This window comes from Brassica rapa, chromosome A02, assembly GCF_000309985.2.
Source record: "Brassica rapa cultivar Chiifu-401-42 chromosome A02, CAAS_Brap_v3.01, whole genome shotgun sequence".
In the NCBI taxonomy this organism is placed as follows: Eukaryota; Viridiplantae; Streptophyta; class Magnoliopsida; order Brassicales; family Brassicaceae; genus Brassica; species Brassica rapa.
In genome coordinates, this window is record NC_024796.2 from 1,125,658 (window position 1) to 1,147,235 (window position 21,578).

Below are 21,578 nucleotides of genomic sequence, written 5' to 3' on the forward strand. Positions count from 1 at the left end.
GAGGCTTTGATGTCCAAATTGCATATTAGTTAATGTTATTGTCAATGTTTATATGTTAGTAGTCTAATGGTTGAATCGTCTTTAATCTTTAAGTACCTGGTGTGGAATTAATATTAACTGTTTGTTAAATCATATAACCATTTTATTTTTCAAATGACTGAAATAATAATTTAAATTAATGCTGTATTCTATGAGTACTATTTTTAATTTAATGAAGTAATAAATAGAAATCATCACTAAATGATAACATCACCAATGAAGTACATATATTTATTTATATGCAAATTTTATCTTACACCAACCACCATAAACAAGATAATAAATAATCAAAGCAAAAGACAAAAGGCTCCTTATCTGAGTGATATCTCCTGTCTCTTGAGAAAATCTACAAGTCAACTTACGGACCACATCATTGTCTCCTTGTTTTAGAAACTTCTTCTGTTCTTAAGCCAATTTGAGAACTCTTCAAGAGTGTTCATGTCTGATCTATAATGCTTTTGTGTGAACTCAAGAAACATAGACCATGTAAAATCAGGATACTCTCTTTCACCTGACATCATTCTTACTAGTTCTTCTGGTGGCTTCACTATTTTGTCTCCTTTCGGGCATAGGAAGAATGCAAACGTCTTCCTAGCCTTCTCGCTGTTCACCACCGCTCGATGTAAACAACTCTTGTATATACCATTCGTTAAAGCCTAATTATAAGACACAAAAAAATGTTAAAAGTTTCTTGTCATTTAATTTACTAATACATGCACTGGTCATCATAATAATTATAAGTACCATGAAGGTGTCGCCTATATTGACCACGACTGATTGAGGGTTAGGAGGAATGGATTGCCATTTGTTGTCCACGAAAACTTGAAGACCATCGACTTGGTCTTGATGAAGTATTGTTAGAGATGTTGGGTCGCAGTGAGGTCCTGTCCCTAATGCAAGCTCCGGTTGCTTGCACTGCGGGTAGTAATTCAACCGTAATATCGACTCGCTGTCTTCAAAAAAGTCTCTAAAATGTCCCCTCTCGATCCCAAGACTCATTCCAAGAAGCTCCATGATCTTTAGTGAGAGAATGTTCATGGCCTCAGCGTATTCTTGATAAACCTTTCTGCATGGATAAAACAAATCAATTATGTTGGTAACAATAGTTAGAACCGGTTCTGGACATGGTGAGGTGAAACATTATTTTTGGATTTTCAAATATTTATTAGTTAATAATACACAAATAGACCTGAACCTCCAAATTATTATTATTTTTTAATATTATTAAAATTTTTACTAAATTATTTTTGGCCCCAAAGTTTTAATAGTGATTTGTCTTTTTGGATATTCGAAAGAAAGTTTCAAAAATAGTTGCTAATATGATTACCCGAAATCTTCATATCCATCTCCCATTTTTTCAGAAACAAAGTCTTTGATGTTTTGGGCATGGCACTTCTCCTCGGGAGAGAACTTAAACGACAGCGTTTCCTTCCACGGGAGCTTAGAGGAGTATCTCCCAACGAAGCTACTAGCGTAACCGGAGCTCTCGCCCCACGTCCTCTTGGCCTTCTGTTTCTCAGAAGCGGGTGCCTTAAAGAAAGAGTCCATGGATAGATGGGCACGAGACAAGAGCGTGTCATCGACGCCATGGTTAGTGACTAGGAAGAAACCATGTTTCTTTGAAGCCTCAGAGACGAGTCTAGTAGCCTCCGAGACTAAGAACGGGTCACCAGAGAGGAAACCGTCGAGGTCTATGAGAGGGACTTGGAGAGGTTGAACATCCGAGGAAGGTTTCTCGTGGTCGGGCCATACGAACTGTTGGGGTATGTGGTTAGACTGCTGGTTCAGGAAATTTGCATCGAAGATTGAAGGATCCTCTTTGGTTTTGTTTTCACTGAATCTTTGAGGGAGAGCTGTGATGCATCCCATTGCCATTTATGTATAGATATAGTAATGGAAATGAAATAAAGGTTCTTTAGTAGATATATAAACGAATAAACGTTAAGGGACTTATTTATTTATGGTCTTATAAGTGGAGAAGAAAAGATTGATATGTTGCTCAAAAAAAAAGAAAGAAATTATTGATATTTATAGGTGCGAGGGGGATACTGTGACGTCAGTGTTTTTGTGTGTTATTAAATGCTTTGTCTTTATTTGTGGATAAATCAATTACCGATTCCACGGTTTTTTTTTTCTTTTTCTTTTTTGAAAATTAAACTTATTAATTAAACTGAAAAAATAATTTTTTTTATAAACCTGCTGAATCAAACCGAATTTCTTACTAAACAAATCAAAATTTGGTTTGGTTCGATCCAAAATCCCAGGCCTAGACTCTACTAATTGTGATTTTGGTTTGGTTCGATTCAAAATACAAGAATTGTCCGTTACAAACTTCATCAAAGAACCGACCCTTTCATCATCTTTTTTCTTTTTAGTTACCTCCCGGCCGTTTCATCATTTTAGTGAAACGGTCACAGTTTATTGGGGAAAGCTGGTGGGATCTGTGAGACCCATGACAACTTTAATAACAATGCCAAATGCTATTAGCTGTATAGGCAAGTAATTTTAAAGGTAATTTGGCTTTTTCTTAGTTGTTAAAGATGTTTTTTTAAGATGGTATTTCAAACAGTTTAAACTACATATTCTTTTTTTTTTTTGGAACTTTTACATATTCTTTTACTTTTAAACTAAAAAAACTGCAGATTCTTGTTGATAAAGAAACCGAGCGTTTCATCATCTTAAAGCAGCAATATAAAAAAAAAATTGATTATTGGCTTATGCCTAAAGAAAATGGAAAAAAAACGTTGACAAACAAAATAAAAGAAGAAAAGAAATACGTTACGTAACACTATAGGTCGACAACAATATAAAAATGAAACACATAAATATAAATAAATTTAGCTTCATAAAAATACAAAATATAAATTTAGCTGCAACTGACTAAAAAATTATATCTTTCAATAAAACAAATTCTGGCAAAGCCACACGAAATTTATTTGACACATAGTAAATTAATTTTTATTAATAGATGTACTTAACTTTTCAGAAAAAGTCTATTTAAACTAATATGTTCAGTAAAAAAATCTTTGTACAGTTCTTTTCGTTTTGTAGAGAGTGGAGTTGTTTGACATGAACACACAAATTTGAAGCGGTGAAGATTGTCTTATTATGAAGAGTGTGGCAGTACAACATTTTAAGTGATGTCTATGAGTGACACAGCTTCAAGGTGCATGGAGATGCATTTGTATTCTCTAGTGTTTATTGGTTTTGGTAGTTTTTGGAGAAGGAATATATGTATCATCTAAATTGTCTTCTACTTAATATATGATTTTGGATGTATAGAAACGGACATTACCATCTTAGCGTAACCGTTTTCTTTAGTCTACACGATTCCATCCTCGAGCATATCGGTTTGGTCTTTTGTGATAGGTCGTGTTCTCTGTGTGCCAAATGCCATTTGCCTATTGCATGCCAAAGACCAAAAACATGCAATTTCGGTTTGTAACTTGAAAACAAAAACCTTCTGTAACTGAAATAGAACTTTACTTTTTAAAACACATTGTTATTTTTTTAATTTTAATACATTTGTTTTAGTTTTATCCTTCACATAATTTATTGATTATGCTTTTAAACATAGAAGATTCCAGCATTTCATTTTGAAAGGACATGCAAGCTAATTCGCCTACATTTCTCCTAACAAAACGATAATAAAAAGATTTTATATATTACTTTTGGAGGAAGTATAATTGGATAATGTATGTGTAAGTCACTTTGGGTATCTAAATATGATGGAATGTCTTGACTTCTTCCTTCAATTAACACTACAACTAGTACGTCATGTACAAGTCCTTTTTTGATCCACTTTGTCACTTTACTAGAAAGCATCTTCTTTGTTGATGCTTAGAGATGAACTACACAAGATAGTATGTAATGTCGGATTTGCTATATGGATAGCGCTTTTAAAGGAAAGTGACATTATTGAGTGGATTTTATAACCCTAAATATAGAAGCTGGTCCACAATCTGTCTTTCCTGTTGACGTCTAATCCATCAGTGATGTAAGATTTTGGTTGGAAAGAAATGTGTAAGCGACATCGATAGACATTAGCTTTTAAACTAGTGAGTTCCATTGTCTCTAGTGAATAATGATAAGAAAACATGAATCACGCACTACCTTTTTGCATATGCATAGCACCATATTGTCATATGAACTAATACCACGAATCATACATTGTAATTTGAACAAGTGATCAGTCGATCTGTAACTACATGTTTAGTTGCATTATCGACAACATTAATGGTATGATATTTTGACTGCAATGATATAACAAATATGTAAACAGTTATTACAAATATAAACATTTTCTATATTTACCTAGCTGTACCAATCGAAAAAACTATTTCCATTTTATGCGTCACAATTTACAATATATACACATGCTAGGTTGATTCTATGGGATTAGAAATTAGTATGTAGTATTTCTGTGCATTTTATGCGTCACAATTTTCTATATTTTAGTTGTTTGTTTGTTATAACTTAGAAACTTCTAACTCGAAGGCGTATCTATTTGATATCTTATAAAAATTTGATTCAGGATTTCGTTTATATTTACCTATGAGTCTATGATAATGTTTAGACCCAAACGATATGGGCCCATAAATCGAATATGATTGATCTGTATATTAAAACGAAAGCTATGCTACAGCCAAAAGGTTGAAGTCTATATATAAAAGAGTGAACAAATCAGTTTTAAGAAATTTGAGATATAATCGTATATTATGTATTCGGTAATATGGGTTATACATTATGATCTATGTATTAGATTCTAATAATGTCGATACCCGAATCTCGTTTGCATTCAGGAGAATTCAAACATATGCGAATATTAGTATTTTTTCAATTTTAAAGTATTTGTTTGTTAATGTATATTTCCATCTTAATAGTTTTTTTACCTAATACATTTTATAATTCATTTTTTTATCGATGTCATTCAATATTCATATATACTATGTGACTTTTATGCGTTTATATATGGATACAAATATTTACTAAATACATAACTTAGCATAATTTATTAATATTTTATTTTCAATTTTAAAAGTTTTAAATAGTTTTGTAATATAATTTTATATATATTAAAAATAATAGGATATTATTTTAAATATATATGTAACTTTTCTCATAAAAATTTATCGGTTCACTTTTTTGAATATTAAATTACATATATTCCTCATAATTATACTGTAATTGTTTCGTAATTCTAAATAGATTAAAATTAAATTAATCATTTTCTTGCTTTTAGCTTGGTTTAGTTTGTTGGACTTATAATATATTTTTGTTAGATTATATATAGTTTGATATATATATATATTAATTTAGAAAAATATTGTCGGTTTAAAATTGCATAACTATATAATAATATTATATGGCTGACTTAGTTATGCCTTTTATTTTGAGTATAAGAATCATGATGATCACTTACTCATTATTTAAGTATATTGAGTTGTATATATTCGTTTAAAATGAATCACAACTATTGTTTTGTTCTAATCAGATTAAACTGATTAATTTTTATTGTATTTATTTTAGTTTAATTTTTATATTTGAAAGTATAATATTTATTTTTTAAATAAAATATTTATACTTTTTTGAAACTATGTTTTATGTATAGAAACCTAAATATTTTAAAAATCATAGATTTCTTCTTTTATTTATCTTGTGTTATGAAAATATGAAAAAAATTAAAAGTTGTTATGAATATATACTTATAACTTATAATATCTATATATAATTACTAAATATAGATCACCTAGATGAATGCATATATCTAGATATTATAAGTAAATAAAATAGAAATATTATTTATATACATGCATGAACACGGGAGACTCAACTAAAAGTAAAAGTAATTTGTATATATATATATATATATATATATATTACTTCTTAATTTTTTGTAACTTAAAAAACTGATCAAAATTTATTTGTCTAAAACATTTACTTTATATTTTAATTTGATCACACATGTTTATTATATATTACTTTTAAAAAATATATAATCTGTTCATGCTATTTAAAATACTTTTATTTGGTTAAAATTATTTTAATAGTGATAATATTGTTTTATCTTTTGAAATAAGAATCTAAAATCTTTTGTGAAATTATATATATATATCTCTGTATTTTAAAGCTTATAGATATTTTCCTTTCCTATTTATGCTGTTTTATAAAAATATTAAGAAAATTAAAATCTGTTATGTATGTAAGATCTATGTATTTTATATATGTTTACATTTTATTATTTATTTTATTGTTAAAAACTAAACCATAAATTATAATTAAAATATTTAGGAAAAAAATAAAATAAAAATAGTTTATGATAATTATTAGTTCATCAAAATTAATTTTGCAATTAACTATTATGAGACTAACACGTAAAAATTGACTTTTCAAATAATATTATATAGATAACCTAAATATTCTTTATATATCGCGTAATCTAATAAATAATGTTTATGTATTTATGATTGAATTTTTCTAAACAAAGTCAGCCTTTCTTTTTTCTTTAACCAAAAAAAAAACTTTTCTTTCATCCGTACAGCAGTACCATGCGTTACGGTTAATGATACCCAAACATAAGTTTAAATGCATGGGAGTAAATGAGAGACTTACTCTTCAATATAATTTGTATGCTTACAGAACAATAGATATCAAAAATTTGGGTTATTGTAAATAATACTTTTCTGTTTTATAAATTTGCCATTATGACATTTTTTTCTTATTATATAAAGAGGATTATTTTGATAATCTCAATATAATATATAATTGCTTTAGTTTTAATAATAATTGTAAAATAAATTGATACTACAAATAATTTATCTATCTCAATTAATATTGGTTAAATAGATATAACAAATAAAAAGTAAATGAATTTAAAAAAAAGAGCATGGTTGACTATTAAATGAATTTAAATATTGGTCTAATCTATGTAGAAAATGTTAAAGTTACACTCTTTATGAGCATGGTTGACTCAATAATTTTCTAGACTTTAGGGCAATACAAAACTAATACCCTTTAAACTTTGTTTTAATGTTTAATAATCTTTTAAAATATTATACATAATTTTTGAAATAATATTGCGATAAGATTTAAAATATATTCATATAAAATATTTTGGGCCTTTTATTATATTTTTTAAATAAAAGTACAGATAATTTCAAATTTCAAAGTTTTAACTATGTTGGATTAGATTCGAAAATATCACACCGTTTGTTCCTTATTTAAACCGTTTTTTGTTCGTGAAACAGAAAAGAATATTAATAAAATATTCAGAATGGTTTAAGAAACTTAGTTTCTCCTAATTATTAAATCATGCTAACATACTTTATTTTCCCCATGATTAAAAACTACTTATTTTTACATGCTTCTTTCTCCTAATTTTTTTTTTTCTGAAACACACTTCTTTCTCCTAATTACAAACTACTTTTGCGTTCTTAACCACAAAGTACTGGAGCCTAAATAAACTGAAAACCATTAAATAGCCATTTATCAGCAAATCAAGTGTCTTGCATGCAGCTTAACTTGTTCACTTTTTTCTTGCATACGTGTTAATATAACATTAGATTCTCATCACTTGTTTCCTTAACGTACTTTTTTCTGACAAAGGGCTTAATCCTTAACGTATATTTTCACGTACTTTTAAACTAGACGGACAATATTTTGACAACTAGACTGTAGACGTTGAGAATAACTGACTACATTTTGACTTTTGATTAAAGGCGAAAAGAAAAAGAAATCGCTAACTAAAGATTAATAATTATTGTTTTCTTTAAAAACAAAAGATTAAGAATTATTGCAAAATATAATATTTTAAAAGAAAATGTTGAGTTTTAATAAATGACAGTGATTATTTTATACATGAATATAAGCAAATAAAAAGTCGTGGAAACTATTTATAAGATTCTTTGAAAAATGATTTAAGAGATTGTCAAAAATGGTAAAAAAATAATATTATCATGTTCTAAAATACGACAAAATATATTATTATGATGTTTTGTCAACTTTTATTATGATATTTGAACATTATTTTTAAAATAATATGTTATAATTCACTGTGTAAAAATTGTTAGTTAAAATCAAGCATTCAATTTTTAATCGATGATTATTTAATGATGATAAATCTAAATTTTGGAGTAAAATATTTTTCTTTTACAGAGAAACTTTTAATAATTAATTAATTACTAATTTAGTTTACAAGAAAATTTTAAATATAACTGATGAATAGTATGATTGATATTATATATTTTTAATATTTTAATTTTATTCATTATAATAACGACAAAATTGTCGTTAAATTGCTATATAACATTACATACTAAATTTTTACAGGTATTATACTGAAAAACTAGTTTTCAATATTCGAACCGCGACAAAAAATATCTTTGACACGGTTTATTGTCTTTAACGATCAAAACATTTAAGAATGTACAACGCTTTTAACACGCATAATTTTCATGCTATACAACAAAAAGATATTGTATATTGACAAAAAAAAATTTCATAAATTAAATAAGTAGGTAAAAATGTAATTTTATTCTTTAACGATCAAAACATTTAAGAATGTACAACGCTTTTAACACGCATAATTTTTATGCTATACAACAAAAAGATATTGTATATTGATAAAAAAAAATTCATAAATTAAATAAGTAGGTAAAAATGTAATTTCATAAATTATATATCTAAATGTTATTCCACAATTCATTAATCAAATTAAATGACGTTTTATATTCTACATTAAACAATAGTGACATTTTTATGGAGTATTTTTTTGTTATAGTGTGAAATCGTTAAAACCTGATCAAACAATTAAACTGAGAGAGGTATTTGTATTTTCAACTCATTCTTGTGGTTCCGTACGTGAAAAGACAATAACAAACAGTTTTGCTTTACCATGAGTTATTAAGAATCAACAGGTGCATATGTTCCTTTAAGTAATTTTGTTGTTTGGAGAACAAAATCTATCTCCTAATCTGCATAATATTTTTAATCAGGAAACCCGAAGAATATAGTTGTATATCAAATCTTAGTTTAAGCTACATTATGTAAATGTGAAGATCTTTCATCTCGGGATACAACTTTATTATAGAAATCAGAACTCTGATTCTTTTACTATCGCGCAAATATTCTTTACAGTCGTGGTTTCAAAATTCCCCATTTGCATTTTGAAATCCTTAATCTTCCAATTTCATCCAACCAAACAACATTTTATCGTTTTCATAGTTTAAATAATTAGTATGACAGAAAATTTTGATTATATCACATTATTTTCTTATAGATTAACTTAACTGTATAATAACATTTTTATTTTACATACAATATTCAGTATTTTGTCCCTTTCTAACCCAAATCCAAACGAGATTTTTAAAATCTTATTGAAAATCAATCCTAAATGAGAAACAAAAGATCTTCAGAAAAAAAAAACAATTGCATATATTTTGTAGAACTAAAAAGATATATATTGGTAAATAGCATTAACTTTTGCTTACTTTAGTCTAGATTTTTACATAAATTAGCACACGGTATTTTGTTGTTGTATCTCTTTTTTCTAAATTAGTAAAACAAAACAATATCATTATTATTTCTTTCTAAAATAAATTACATATGCACCACTACAACAATGCCAGATGTTATATTAGCGTGTCTACTTTAGGCCGCCTTTAAATTGAGTTTTCTGTAGCCTGAGTAGTTTATACAGACTTGAAAACACACAACAAAAATATACAAAGACTAGCAGAATGACTTTTGCCCAATCTCTCAACAACCAAAGCTCTGTCTTGAGAATCAATATTATGGTTGTTGATGATGATCCTGTCTCCCGTGAAATTGTGTCACGCATGCTTGAAAGATCCAAATACAGAGGTAAGGTTATCAAATACAATATGTTACTAAGTTCTTTGTAACTTCATTGATATTTGAAACCAATTAGCCGAACAGAAAGATAGTAAAATTTTAGCCCTTTCAAAAGTTACATTTTGTTGAATTTCAAAATTAAATTTCTTAATCATTAGGATGTGAAATCCAGTTACCTTCACACATCTAAATTTTCAATATAGAGATATTTCTATTTTGATGATTTTTAAACTAATAGTTTTGGTTGATACAAAAATACAACCAATGTACTATGTAAGTTTTCAAAAGTATATTGAACAAAAATGTAAAAAAAAAATTGATATGATATTTTTACCCAAAAAATGATATTTACATCGTGTTTTGCGTCACAACATGATTTTTTTTTGTTGGCTTTCAAAGTTTAAAACTAATGGATGTTCTTCAAGTCTACTTTTCTTATAAATAGTCAATCAGTTAGCCTTTCATAGCCTTTCAAATAAATTAGTGTATAACTAACATCTATTTTGCACTTTGTTCTCATTTTAAAAAGGTTAAAACAATTAAAAGTAATAATCTTTGTACTTTAATATTTTCCCATTACATTTGAATCTTTACTTTGGTCAAATGGCTTTAGATCCATCTATGGAGATCACAGTTATAGCTGTAAGAGACGCAAGGGAAGCATTGTCTACTCTTAAAATCCAAAGAAACAACATCGATCTTATAGTCACAGACTATTACATGCCTGGCATGAATGGTCTACAACTCAAACAACAAATCACTCGACAATTTGGCAACTTTCCGGTCATAGGTCAGTTTGTTTTTTTTTTCTTTTACAACTTACATACAACTGAAAAATTATAATATTTTCTTAAAATAATAATAATATTTTTCTACAAAATTATAAAATTTTCCTAAAAGTTGTTGTATTTCTTTCTAAAAATTTTGGTAAGAAATTGTAATATTTTTTTAAGAAACTATAATATTTTGAAGAAAAATTAAATTGTTTTGCTATAATTCTAAGTTTTAACTATTTTTCTTACATTTTATAAAATATGAAAGTTATGTCATCGGACACCAACAAAGAACAAGAGAGTTTAGCTTGTGGATCGGTGTGTTTCCTTCCAAAACCCATCAAACCGACTGACCTACCAAAGATCTACCAAGTTGCTTTTACTTATAAGAGGAAGGGTAAGTCCATATCAAGGACCGAGCACAACCACATGGATACAAATGTTAGCATCCCTCAGCAAATCCAGTTGCTTCCTGAACAAGCTAATGTCTCAAAGACCAAGAAGAACAAGGAGTTCTCATCTAAATCAGATTCACGATCTGTGAACAGTTTCAATGGAAGTTGTGATAGTACAGATGGTTCACGAAAAAATCGAAAAAGAAAATCAAACGGTGATTTTGGTGATGATGATGAGTCTTTGCCGCAGCCTTCCAAGAAGAGTAAGCTTTCGTGGTCGGACTACCTTCATGACCTTTTCTTACAAGCTATCCACCATATTGGTCTTGACAGTAAGTGTTTTGTTTTTTTTTTTAATTATAACGTATTTATACAATACGCAATATACTGTTTATTTTCTTACATTTTCTTACAAACTTGTTTCTTTGCTGAACTTGAATCTTCCAAAGAGGCTGTGCCAAAGAAAATTTTAGAGTTCATGGACGTATCATACTTGACAAGAGAGAACGTTGCCAGCCATTTACAGGTTTGATCATCGATCTCTTTTTTAATGTTTTTTGATGTTTTAAACGGGATTATTATTTTTATTTTTAACAACAATTTATGTAAGTCAACATTAAACTAACGAAGTTTTAAGGAATACTAGATTTTTACCCGCACAACCGTGCGGGTATATATTTTCACATTGATATATATAGATATTTGTTTTACATAATTACTATATATTTTTTTATGTTACTTACATATTTAAATGTTTGTATAATTATGTCAAATATAATAATTTTATAGTTTTCATGTTGTAAATTAAAATCATCACATATATATGTTGCTTATTATATATTTGTCCTATTGAATTTGTGTTTGATTACGAAACTAAATTTTTTAATGCATGAAACAACATATATGAAAATAATTTTGTATTTAATTTATTATAATCATGATCTGTAATTCAAATCGCTAGATTTTTTTAGTAATTTTTAATGCTTATTAATTTTATATAATAAATTACTGTATATTAAAAAATTTAAGATAAGATAAATTTTTATACATGTATTATATAGTTTACTAATATTAACCCGTTCAACCAACATATTATATTTTCAGCATAAATATTTTATATTTATGAAAATAAAATATGTTAACATATAAATTTAAAATAATTTTATCATATATTGTTCAATATAACGTTTTTATTTTAAAATGATAGATATTATTATAAAATTGATAAAATAGGATATAATTTTATTCTATTAGTAAAATTTTATTACTAATTACAAAATTAGTTGAAAATATTTATATTCAATTTATGACAATTAAGATCTTATTATAATCTTTTTCAAGAGATTTGTTAGAATTTTAATATTTTTTAAAAAAATAAAAGATATAAAAGATATTATGATGAAAGTAGTTAAAAATATTGTATATATTAGCATTAGTGATATACATTTAATAGAGAATTTAAATGATGGTCCAAATAAAAATATCACTCATAAAAAAATCATGATTTTTATTTTTATTAGAAAACAAATTTGAAAAAATTAAAATAGAAATAAATATTTATTTCTAAAAAAATCTTTTAAAATTATTAGTAAATGTATTTTTGAAATTAATTAGTTTCATTTTATTTAAATTTTTGTTTATAAACCAAAAGTATATTCAATTTTAATTTCTAATTATATTATATGATAATTTAAATTAAAACTAACTAATTTTCAACAGTAAATTTAAAAAGATTCTAAGAAGATTTTAAAAAGATTTTGTTCGAACATTTTAAATATATTCATTTGTATTTCAAATAAAAAAATAAAGATATTAAAAATATAATAATGAACTTATGTAAAATATGATATTTTTTAGAAATGGTCCAAACTAAAAAAATCACACATGAAAAGAAGTCATGACTTCTGTTTTAATATATAAGATAGTAGTATTTTCGTTAAAGTAGTATTTTAAATACTCTGTTAAACAGTGTTAAAGAAATCTTAAAGTTAACTACCAATGGATTTAAATTGGTCTATTTTTCATTGACCTAGTTATAACTTTTTCTTCTATTCGTTTAAGTTGTGTGTTTTTTTTTAATTGCTCTCCATTTTTAAAAACTATAGATCACTAGATTGTGTATCACTCACCTTTAGTTAACTAAAAACTGTTTACCATACAGAAATATCGAAATTTTTTGAGGAAAGTCGCGGAAAATTCAGGCATGTTGCATGGAAGAGGCATGGAGCCGTACCATAGTAACTACACAACCTCTTCTTCTTGGTACGACACAGGTCTTAACAACAAATCTAGCTATTCCAAACCTAGACACGGTCTTGGACAGTCTAGGCTCTTATCCAACACATGTGAACCTGTCCGCTTCAACCAGATGCCTTACAACCACATGAACCGGTTATCTACCTATGAGCCGCACCGTACTGGATCAAACTTGACCATGCCCATCAAAAGCAACCTCAGTTTTTCAACGCAGCCATTGCAAAACGAAGGAAGTAGAAGCTTTCTTGAACCAACCGTGACGGCGAACAAAACTGGCCAAACATCTCAAGTTCTCGGGTTTGGACAACATGGAATGTTGGCTATAAATGGAAATAATTTCAACGACAACACGATGAGCAGCTATGCAAGTTCAACTTCTAATCAACCAAGAATTAACAGCCATGGAAGTTCGACTCCTAATCAACCAGGATTGAGGAGCTATGGATGTTCGATATCTAATCAACCAGGAATGAGTAGCTATGCAAGTGTATCTCCTAATCAACTAGGAATGAGCAGCTATGGAAGCTTAACTCCTTATCAACGAGGAATGAGCAGCCTTGGAAGCTTTACTCCTACTCAACCAGGAATGAGTAGCCATAGAAGCTTGACGCCTACTCAACAAGGAATGAGTAGCTATGGGAGTTTATCTCCTAGTCAACCAGGAGTGAGTACTCAACCAGGAATGAGCAGCAAGGGAAGCTTGACTCCTACTCAACGAGGAATGAGTAGCTATGGGAGTTTAACTTCTTATCAACCAGCATTGAGCACCCATGGAAGTTTATTTCCTAATCAACCAGGAATAAGCAGCCACACAAGCTTACCTCCTACTCAACCAGGAATGAGTAGCTTTGGAAGTTTAACAACTAATCATTCAGGAATGAGTAGCTACGAAAGTTTAACTCCTACTCAACCGGGGCCTAGCAATATCTCATACGGATTGCTCTTAAACAATGAAAACACTGCATATAAGCCTCAACCACATGCCTCTACAACTATACAACTGGATAATCTCAGCATGTATGATGACCTCGGCAACATTAACGAGATTCCTTGCGATTTAAGTAACTTTGACTTCGATCATGACAAGGTATATGTCTTCACATCCCAAAATGTTTCAATTATGTATATATACATGAACTATATGTTGTGAGATTTTCTTGTCTGATATGTGATACGAGCAGCAACAAGAAGAAGCAGTATCTGCCAACAAATTTGAGATCCCTGCAAATCTTGAGACTGAACTGAATCAGACTTCCTCTCTTGAAGAAGATGGTGACTGGACCTTTCTGAACATAAGTCAGGTACATACATATTATTAGGTGACCTTTAGCAATTACAAGATTGTATTTGAATGAACTTCCTATCATAAGATTATACATTATCATATGTTTGAGAATCTAGTGTGTGAAATTTTCTAACTAGATTTGTTACTATTAGAACTTTAGTAGATCTCTGCTACTCTTCTTATAAACAAATATAGGCATTGTATCTAGACATTTGTTCAATATATCTATATATTTAGAAGAAGATAGTGGCTGAATCTTTCTGAACCTAAATCCGGTACATACATATTATTAGGGGATTTAGCAATCACAAGATTGTATTTGAATCAACTTCCTATCAAAGATTATATACATCATCATATGTTTGAGAATATAATATTGTTGGAAATTTTCTAACTAAATTTGTTACTATTAGAACTTTAGTAGAAGATTTCTGCTACTCTTATAAGCAAATATATATATATGCACTGTATCTAGACATTTGTTCAATATATTATATCTATACATTTAGAAGGAGTACTTTCGATATATATAAAGTCTTATTGAATAATATATTTGACTTTGTTGCGAAGGGTCATTTTAATGAAAAAACATCAAACACTTTTGCTGCTCCGGAGACGAATGATCCAACTTTCAACAAAAACCCTAATCATGCTCAGGTACCTCTTATTTGTATTATTTTATAATATTTCCATGATATATCAACGATATTATTATTTTTAACTCTGAAACGTCGCATATATTTGGTAGGAACAAGATGTTCCAGATTTTGATTGGTCGTTGTTGGATTTAGAGGTAAAAGTTTAAACTATTTTTTCTATATAAGTTTATATTGCAGTTTATTGGTCATTGAATATTTTTTGATTAAATTTGTTTCTATATATCTAGAACTTGGCTAATGAGAACGACTTCATGGACTCAATGTTCACCAATGACAACTCAATGTTCACCAATGACATGAATTGAAAAGGGTTCGATCGATCCAAGATGTTCTCAACGGCAATGTTCTCAACGGCAATGCAAAGTAGTTTTTAAAGCAAATATATATAAAGAATAAGAGGTTTAGATGTATGGTTTATGGTTGTGTAACATATTTCTAAGTGTTGGATATTATGTCTCTTTTTCTCAGCAAGTGTTAGATAATGTGAACTTTTCAATATATATAGTAATCTATATGGTTAGAAATGTCATGTGTTTGTGTTATAGTATGTATATATATATATATATACACACGTACAATCATGTGTTCTAAGTTGGATACTACAATATCATATAGTATCAAGTATAATACGTATGCATCAATGGTAAAAATCGACGATATTGTGAATAAAGTAAAATACTGTTTCTTTTTTAACATAAGCTACGATCAAAAACCATTTCAGGGGGCCTAAACCAATAATTTTACTACTAATGCTATCACTTATTTTTGTGAAAATAAAAACAAACTCTGCAGCAACAGATGGCAAGTTCCAGTATCCAAACCAACTGTAGTGTTAAGCTGTTATTAACCAAGCACTGGAATAAGAGTCACTTTCTGGTGACCACATGAGTTTCATTGTCAGATTCAGAACAACAGCTTACGGACAAAGATACTTATTACTGAGTACTGACCCAGCAACCATTTCAAAACAGGCCCGGGCCCAATAATGCATGCTTTTCATGGGATATATCGGGATTATTTTTTTTTTGGATTCAATTTATTTTTTTAAATAATGATTTATTAAATGATTCCCAAAAGGGTATCTGAGTATATTAGGATATTTTGTAAAAAAGTAACTACGATTTACTGCAATACTCTTCCTTTCACATGACAAACTTCTAAATATTTCTTTAAAATTGAGTTGAAAATTTTATAAAAAGAAAGATATACAAAGAGAAAAAATAGATTAATGTCAAATTTGCTGGTTCTTTTGTTGATCGAAGCTAGCTTGATAGAACCACTTGCCTTTGGCAAACGCAGCAAACCTGCACAAGTGAGAGATAAAAGAAAAAGGGATAACTGCATCAGAGCTGATAGTAAATCTTGATGCAAGTAATCCAAGAAAAGGACAGAAAAGTCGATACTAGCCTTACTGCTTTTGAGCCAGGGACGAATGCAATCTTCATGGTACTTGTGAGTACAGGGTAAAATTATCATTTTCTCTCCATGAACATAATCTGACTGGCATATCAGACACCTGTTTCCCCAATCACATTGTAATTACTTCTTTACAACATTTGTGTAATCAAATTGTTTTTTCTTTTTCGTTTTAGAACTTGCATATGATTTCAAAAAATGGAAAAGCATAGTCTTGGTTTGTAGTGAGTGAACACATTATCCTTTTCAGTTTTTAAATCAGAAAATATGTATATTTTTAAAGGATAATATATAAAAGAATAATCTTCAAAAAAAAAAATATATATATATATATAAAAGAATAAGAGAGAAAGTAAGAATACTTTTTATCTTCTATAGAAGGTTGAAACTTGATGGTAGGTAATTGAGAAATTTGTCTCTCTGTTAATCCTATACCACTTGAAATTCTTTCAGGCACTACACTCCGTTGGATTATTTCCTGTGACGTAGGAAGGATGAACATTTCCGATTTCAGACAAAAAGGTTAGTAGAGGAAATGCTAGCTATTGAAAAATTAATAGAATCTTTTTTATATACTCTTACATCGCGTGAATGTTGGCTAGGTCGATCCCTTGAGCGTTCTGCAAAAGTATATTAGAGGTTAATTAACCGGTGATAGACTGAACCGAGTTTTGGTTTACTCGGTTGGCTATACTAACTAAATAGCATCTAGTTGTTATATAGATTATGAGTTTATACGAATACTTATAATCCGGTTTGTGTAAATGTATCTAAACCGGTTTATAGCTTTAGTATATATATAGGAACGAACTGGCATTTTGTATAATTGAGCTGATAAATAACAACATTCATTTTCTCTAACGACTTTTCACTCTCGTCATCATCTTCCTCATGATCAAGCTCCAAATCATCTATAAATACGATTATACGATGCTTCCAAAAACATATCAATACCTGCAGAAGATGATAAACCTGAGGTTGAAGGAGGAGGGGTGTTAGAGGGCAAAGGCCTGCGTATTGGTCTCGGCCTATTTGTTGGTACAAAAAAACTCATCAACCACGATATTATCAACGACATAAAACATCTCCAGCAGAATTGTCTTCGGATGGTAGGTTGATGTTGAAACTGATGATGTTCCCCTGGAATGGAATTAAAGGTTACAGACATGGTAGCTTGGCCCTGAGGCTGATAATGATTCATCGTAGGATAAATGTTGTCAGACCAATGCTCCGGTGATACGAGCGGTGGAGTATCATCGTTTCTATCATGTCGTCTGCGATTTCCCTCGATTCTCCTGGTGATTTCATCAGCTTCACCGAACATGTAATTGTATCCACTCATCTTAAAATATCTATTCAAAAGTTATTTAATATTTTGAGAACTAGGGATGCGTTGATATAGTTGTGTGGTATGACATTTTTATATGTATCGTACTATTTCATTGAATTGCTGGTTATCGTGATTGATCAGTCTTAAATTAAAGCATGTAGGGATCTTTAAGGCTGTAACCGGTACTAAAAATGGAATAAAAGGAATGAAATATGAAAAAATAGAGTGTATTTTATTCTATATTTGTGATCAAAATTGAATAATTATTGATAAAGATAATAAAAATTATGATCAAAATCTGACAGTAAATCTTTAGATATCAAGTAAATACTAATATATAGATATGGATTAGATATTTAGATATTCATTTAAGTACATTAATCTATCTTATTAACACATCTATCGATCTTATTAAAACAGAAAAATTGCATTGGATCTTACATTTAGTCATGTAATATTACATAAAATGACATTAGTAATTAATGAAAATATTATACATTAGAAACTCTATAATCAATATTCTATAAACTAATAAATACCATAAATTAATAAATTTTTCTAGTCTCAAATTAGACCGGCTCAAAATATAACACAAATAAATAAAATAATAAAATAATAACTTTTTAGAAAATCCAATGTAATGGTCCCATTAAAATTATAAATTAATAATTTATATGTATAAATATTTTATATAAGTACAAACCAACCATTATATTTTTTTTTATATTCACAATCAAATTATCTTTATATTTTCTTAACATTTAGTATATTTTGATGAGATTTAGTAAATTATATCTAAAACAACATTTATATTCTATGAAACATAGTTTATACACACCAAATAATATAATTAAACTAATATAAATTATAAATTTCTATAAGTTAATTAATGTATATATACTAAAATCTAATATTTTCTTACTTTAAGAAAATATATATCTTAAAATATAAAAATCCAAAAAATGAATTTTTTTTTGTAAATTAATAACTCTATAAATTAATAAAATATCAAAATCCCAAAATTATTAATTTATAGATTTTTTACTGTAACTTATAAAACTAAATCTAAACTTATAAAACAAAATCAAAAATAAGTATAAATTTTTGGGGTTTAGATACTACAAAATAATTTCATTTAATATGAAATCAATTAAATTAATAGATTTTATTTATATTTTCATAAATATAAAATTACATTCGTTTAAACTCAAATAAGTTTTATAATTCAAAATTTATCAAAAATATATATCACAAAATTTATCAAATAAATTGCAGAAATTTAGTTTAAAATTCATAATGAAAAGATTAAAATGTTTGAAAGTAAAAGTTAATGTTAGAAAACTTCATGTAATTTCTAAATAAGTGGACTTACCATTATAAAATCGATATTTTCTAGAGAAACATAGACAACAAAGGTTCCAAACCTATTTGACCATCATCATATGTTAGTTTAGGATGCAACAATGCATTGAAACAATATTGTTATAATTTTTAATTTTTTCAAAATCTATGTATAAACCCATACGAAATATCAAGTTTTACGTTAAACGCTCTATATACTGAAGCCTAAATTTTTAGTGTCGTGTTAAAATTTCTAACCATATTCTACATTTGTATTAATGTATGTTAAACTCTCTTTCATAGTATATGGGAATCGTTATAATTTTTTCTCAATTAATTTAGTAAAAAATCATAACACTCCCTAAATAAGTGGAATAACCACTATAGAATCAGTATTTTCTTGAAAAACAGAGACAACAAAGACTCCAAACCTCTTTAAACATTATCATATGTTAGTGCATAATGCAATTATGCATTAAAACAATAATGTCAATTTTTTTGAAATTTTCTCAAAATCTATGTGTTAACCCCCTATGAAAATATTAAATTTTTGGTAAATTCTTTATATAATGAAGCTTATAATTTTTAGCAATTTTAAAATTTGTAACCACATTCTAAATTTGTATTCATGTTATTTAAGTGGTACACGTGCATCTTTCTAATTTTATATCAATTAATTTTGTAAAACTTCATGTAATCCCTAAATAAATGGACTTACCATTATATAATTGCTATTTTCTAGAGAAACATAGATAACAAAAGTTTCAAGCCTCTTTGACCATCATCATATGTTAGTTTATGATGCAACTATGCATTGAAACAATATTGTTGTGTTTTTGAATTTTTTCAAAATCTATGTATTAACCCATACGAAATATTGAGTTTTACGTTAAACGCTCTATATACTGAAGCCTAAAATTTTTAGTGTTATTTTCAAATTTCTAACCACATTCTACCTTTGTATTAATGTATGTTAAACTCTCTTTCATGGTATATGAGAATCGTTATAATTTTTTTTATCAATTAACTTAGTAAAACTGCATAGGTGGAATAACAACTATAGAATCGTTATTTTCTTGAAAAATAGAGATAACAAAGGCTCTAAACCTCTTTGAGCATCATCATATGTTAGTGCATGATGCAACTATGTATTGAAAAAGTAATGTCAATTTTTTTGAAATTTTCTCAAAATCTATGTGTTAACCCATACGAAAATATTGAGTTTTTGGTAAATGTTTTATATACTGAAGCCTATAATATTTAGTGTTATTTTAAAATTTGTAACCATATTCTAAATTTGTATTAATGTTATTTAAACTATTTTTCATGGTACATGGGCATCTTTCTAAATTTATATCAATTAATTTTGTAAAACTTCATGTAATCCCTAAATAAGTGGACTTACCATTAAAACATTGCAATTTTCTAGAAAAACATAGACAACAAAAGTTTCAAGCCTCTTTTATCATCATCATATGTTAGTTAAGGATGCAACTATGCATTAAAACAATATTGTTATGCTTTTAATTTTTTCAAAATCTATGTATAAACCCATACGGAATATTGAGTTTTACGTTAAACGCTCTATATAGTGAAGCCTTAACTTTTAAGTGTTGTTTTAAAATTTCTAACCACATTCTACCTTTGTATTAATGTATGTAAAACTCTCTTTCATGGTATATAAGAATCATTATAATTTTTTTATCAACTAATTTAGTAAAATTTCATAACACTCCCTAAATAGGTGGAATAACCACTCTAGAATCGCTATTTTCTTGAAAAACGGAAACAACAAAGGCTCCAAACCTCTTTAAACATCATCATATGTTAGTGCATGATGCAACTATTCATTAAAACAATAATGTCAATTTTTTTGAAATTTTCTCAAAATCTATGTGTAACCCCTACGAAAATATTGAGTTTTTGGAAAATTCTTTATATACTGAAGCCTATAATCTTTAATGTTGTTTTAAAATTTCTAACCACATTCTACCTCTGTATTAATGTATGTTAAACTCTCTTTCATTGTATATAATTTTTTTATCAATTAATTTATTAAAACTTCATAACACTCCCTAAATAGGTGGAATAACCACTATAAAATCGCTATCTTCTTGAAAAACGGAAATAACAAAGACTTCAAACCTCTTTGAACATCATCATATGTTAGTGCATAATGCAACTATGCATTGAAAATGTAATGTCAATTTTTTTGAAATTTTCTCAAAATCT

At 27.9% G+C, this 21,578-nt stretch overlaps 3 protein-coding genes across 5 annotated transcripts; 1 reads left to right on the forward strand and 2 right to left on the reverse strand.

Annotated features, from left to right (window-relative positions):
- Positions 1-220: 220 nt before the first annotated feature.
- Positions 221-2,151, reverse strand: LOC103850646 (gibberellin 20 oxidase 3-like). The gene is made up of 3 exons (XM_009127430.3): positions 1,367-2,151; positions 784-1,105; positions 221-695 (listed from the first exon to the last, which is right to left on the reverse strand). The coding sequence occupies exons 1-3, from the start codon at positions 1,912-1,914 to the stop codon at positions 426-428; spliced, it is 1,140 nt and encodes a 379-aa protein (XP_009125678.1). The 5' UTR covers positions 1,915-2,151; the 3' UTR covers positions 221-425.
- Positions 2,152-2,449: 298 nt separating this feature from the next.
- Positions 2,450-17,747, forward strand: LOC103850647 (putative two-component response regulator ARR21). Of its 2 annotated transcripts, XM_009127431.2 has the most exons (9): positions 2,450-9,900; positions 10,505-10,681; positions 10,933-11,391; positions 11,509-11,585; positions 13,221-14,402; positions 14,497-14,616; positions 15,171-15,257; positions 15,349-15,393; positions 15,487-17,747. In XM_009127431.2, the coding sequence occupies exons 1-9, from the start codon at positions 9,777-9,779 to the stop codon at positions 15,562-15,564; spliced, it is 2,349 nt and encodes a 782-aa protein (XP_009125679.1). In that variant the 5' UTR covers positions 2,450-9,776; the 3' UTR covers positions 15,565-17,747. The 2 variants fall into 2 exon arrangements, with proteins under 2 accessions (XP_009125679.1, XP_033141756.1); XM_033285865.1 differs by having other exon boundaries at positions 10,933-11,585.
- Positions 15,689-18,078, reverse strand: LOC103850649 (RING finger protein 44). 2 transcript variants are annotated; one of them, XM_009127434.3, is made up of 5 exons: positions 17,630-18,078; positions 17,258-17,295; positions 17,038-17,153; positions 16,667-16,775; positions 16,210-16,563 (listed from the first exon to the last, which is right to left on the reverse strand). In XM_009127434.3, the coding sequence occupies exons 1-5, from the start codon at positions 18,015-18,017 to the stop codon at positions 16,522-16,524; spliced, it is 693 nt and encodes a 230-aa protein (XP_009125682.1). In that variant the 5' UTR covers positions 18,018-18,078; the 3' UTR covers positions 16,210-16,521. The 2 variants fall into 2 exon arrangements, with proteins under 2 accessions (XP_033141757.1, XP_009125682.1); XM_033285866.1 differs by having other exon boundaries at positions 15,689-16,775.
- Positions 18,079-21,578: the final 3,500 nt, after the last annotated feature.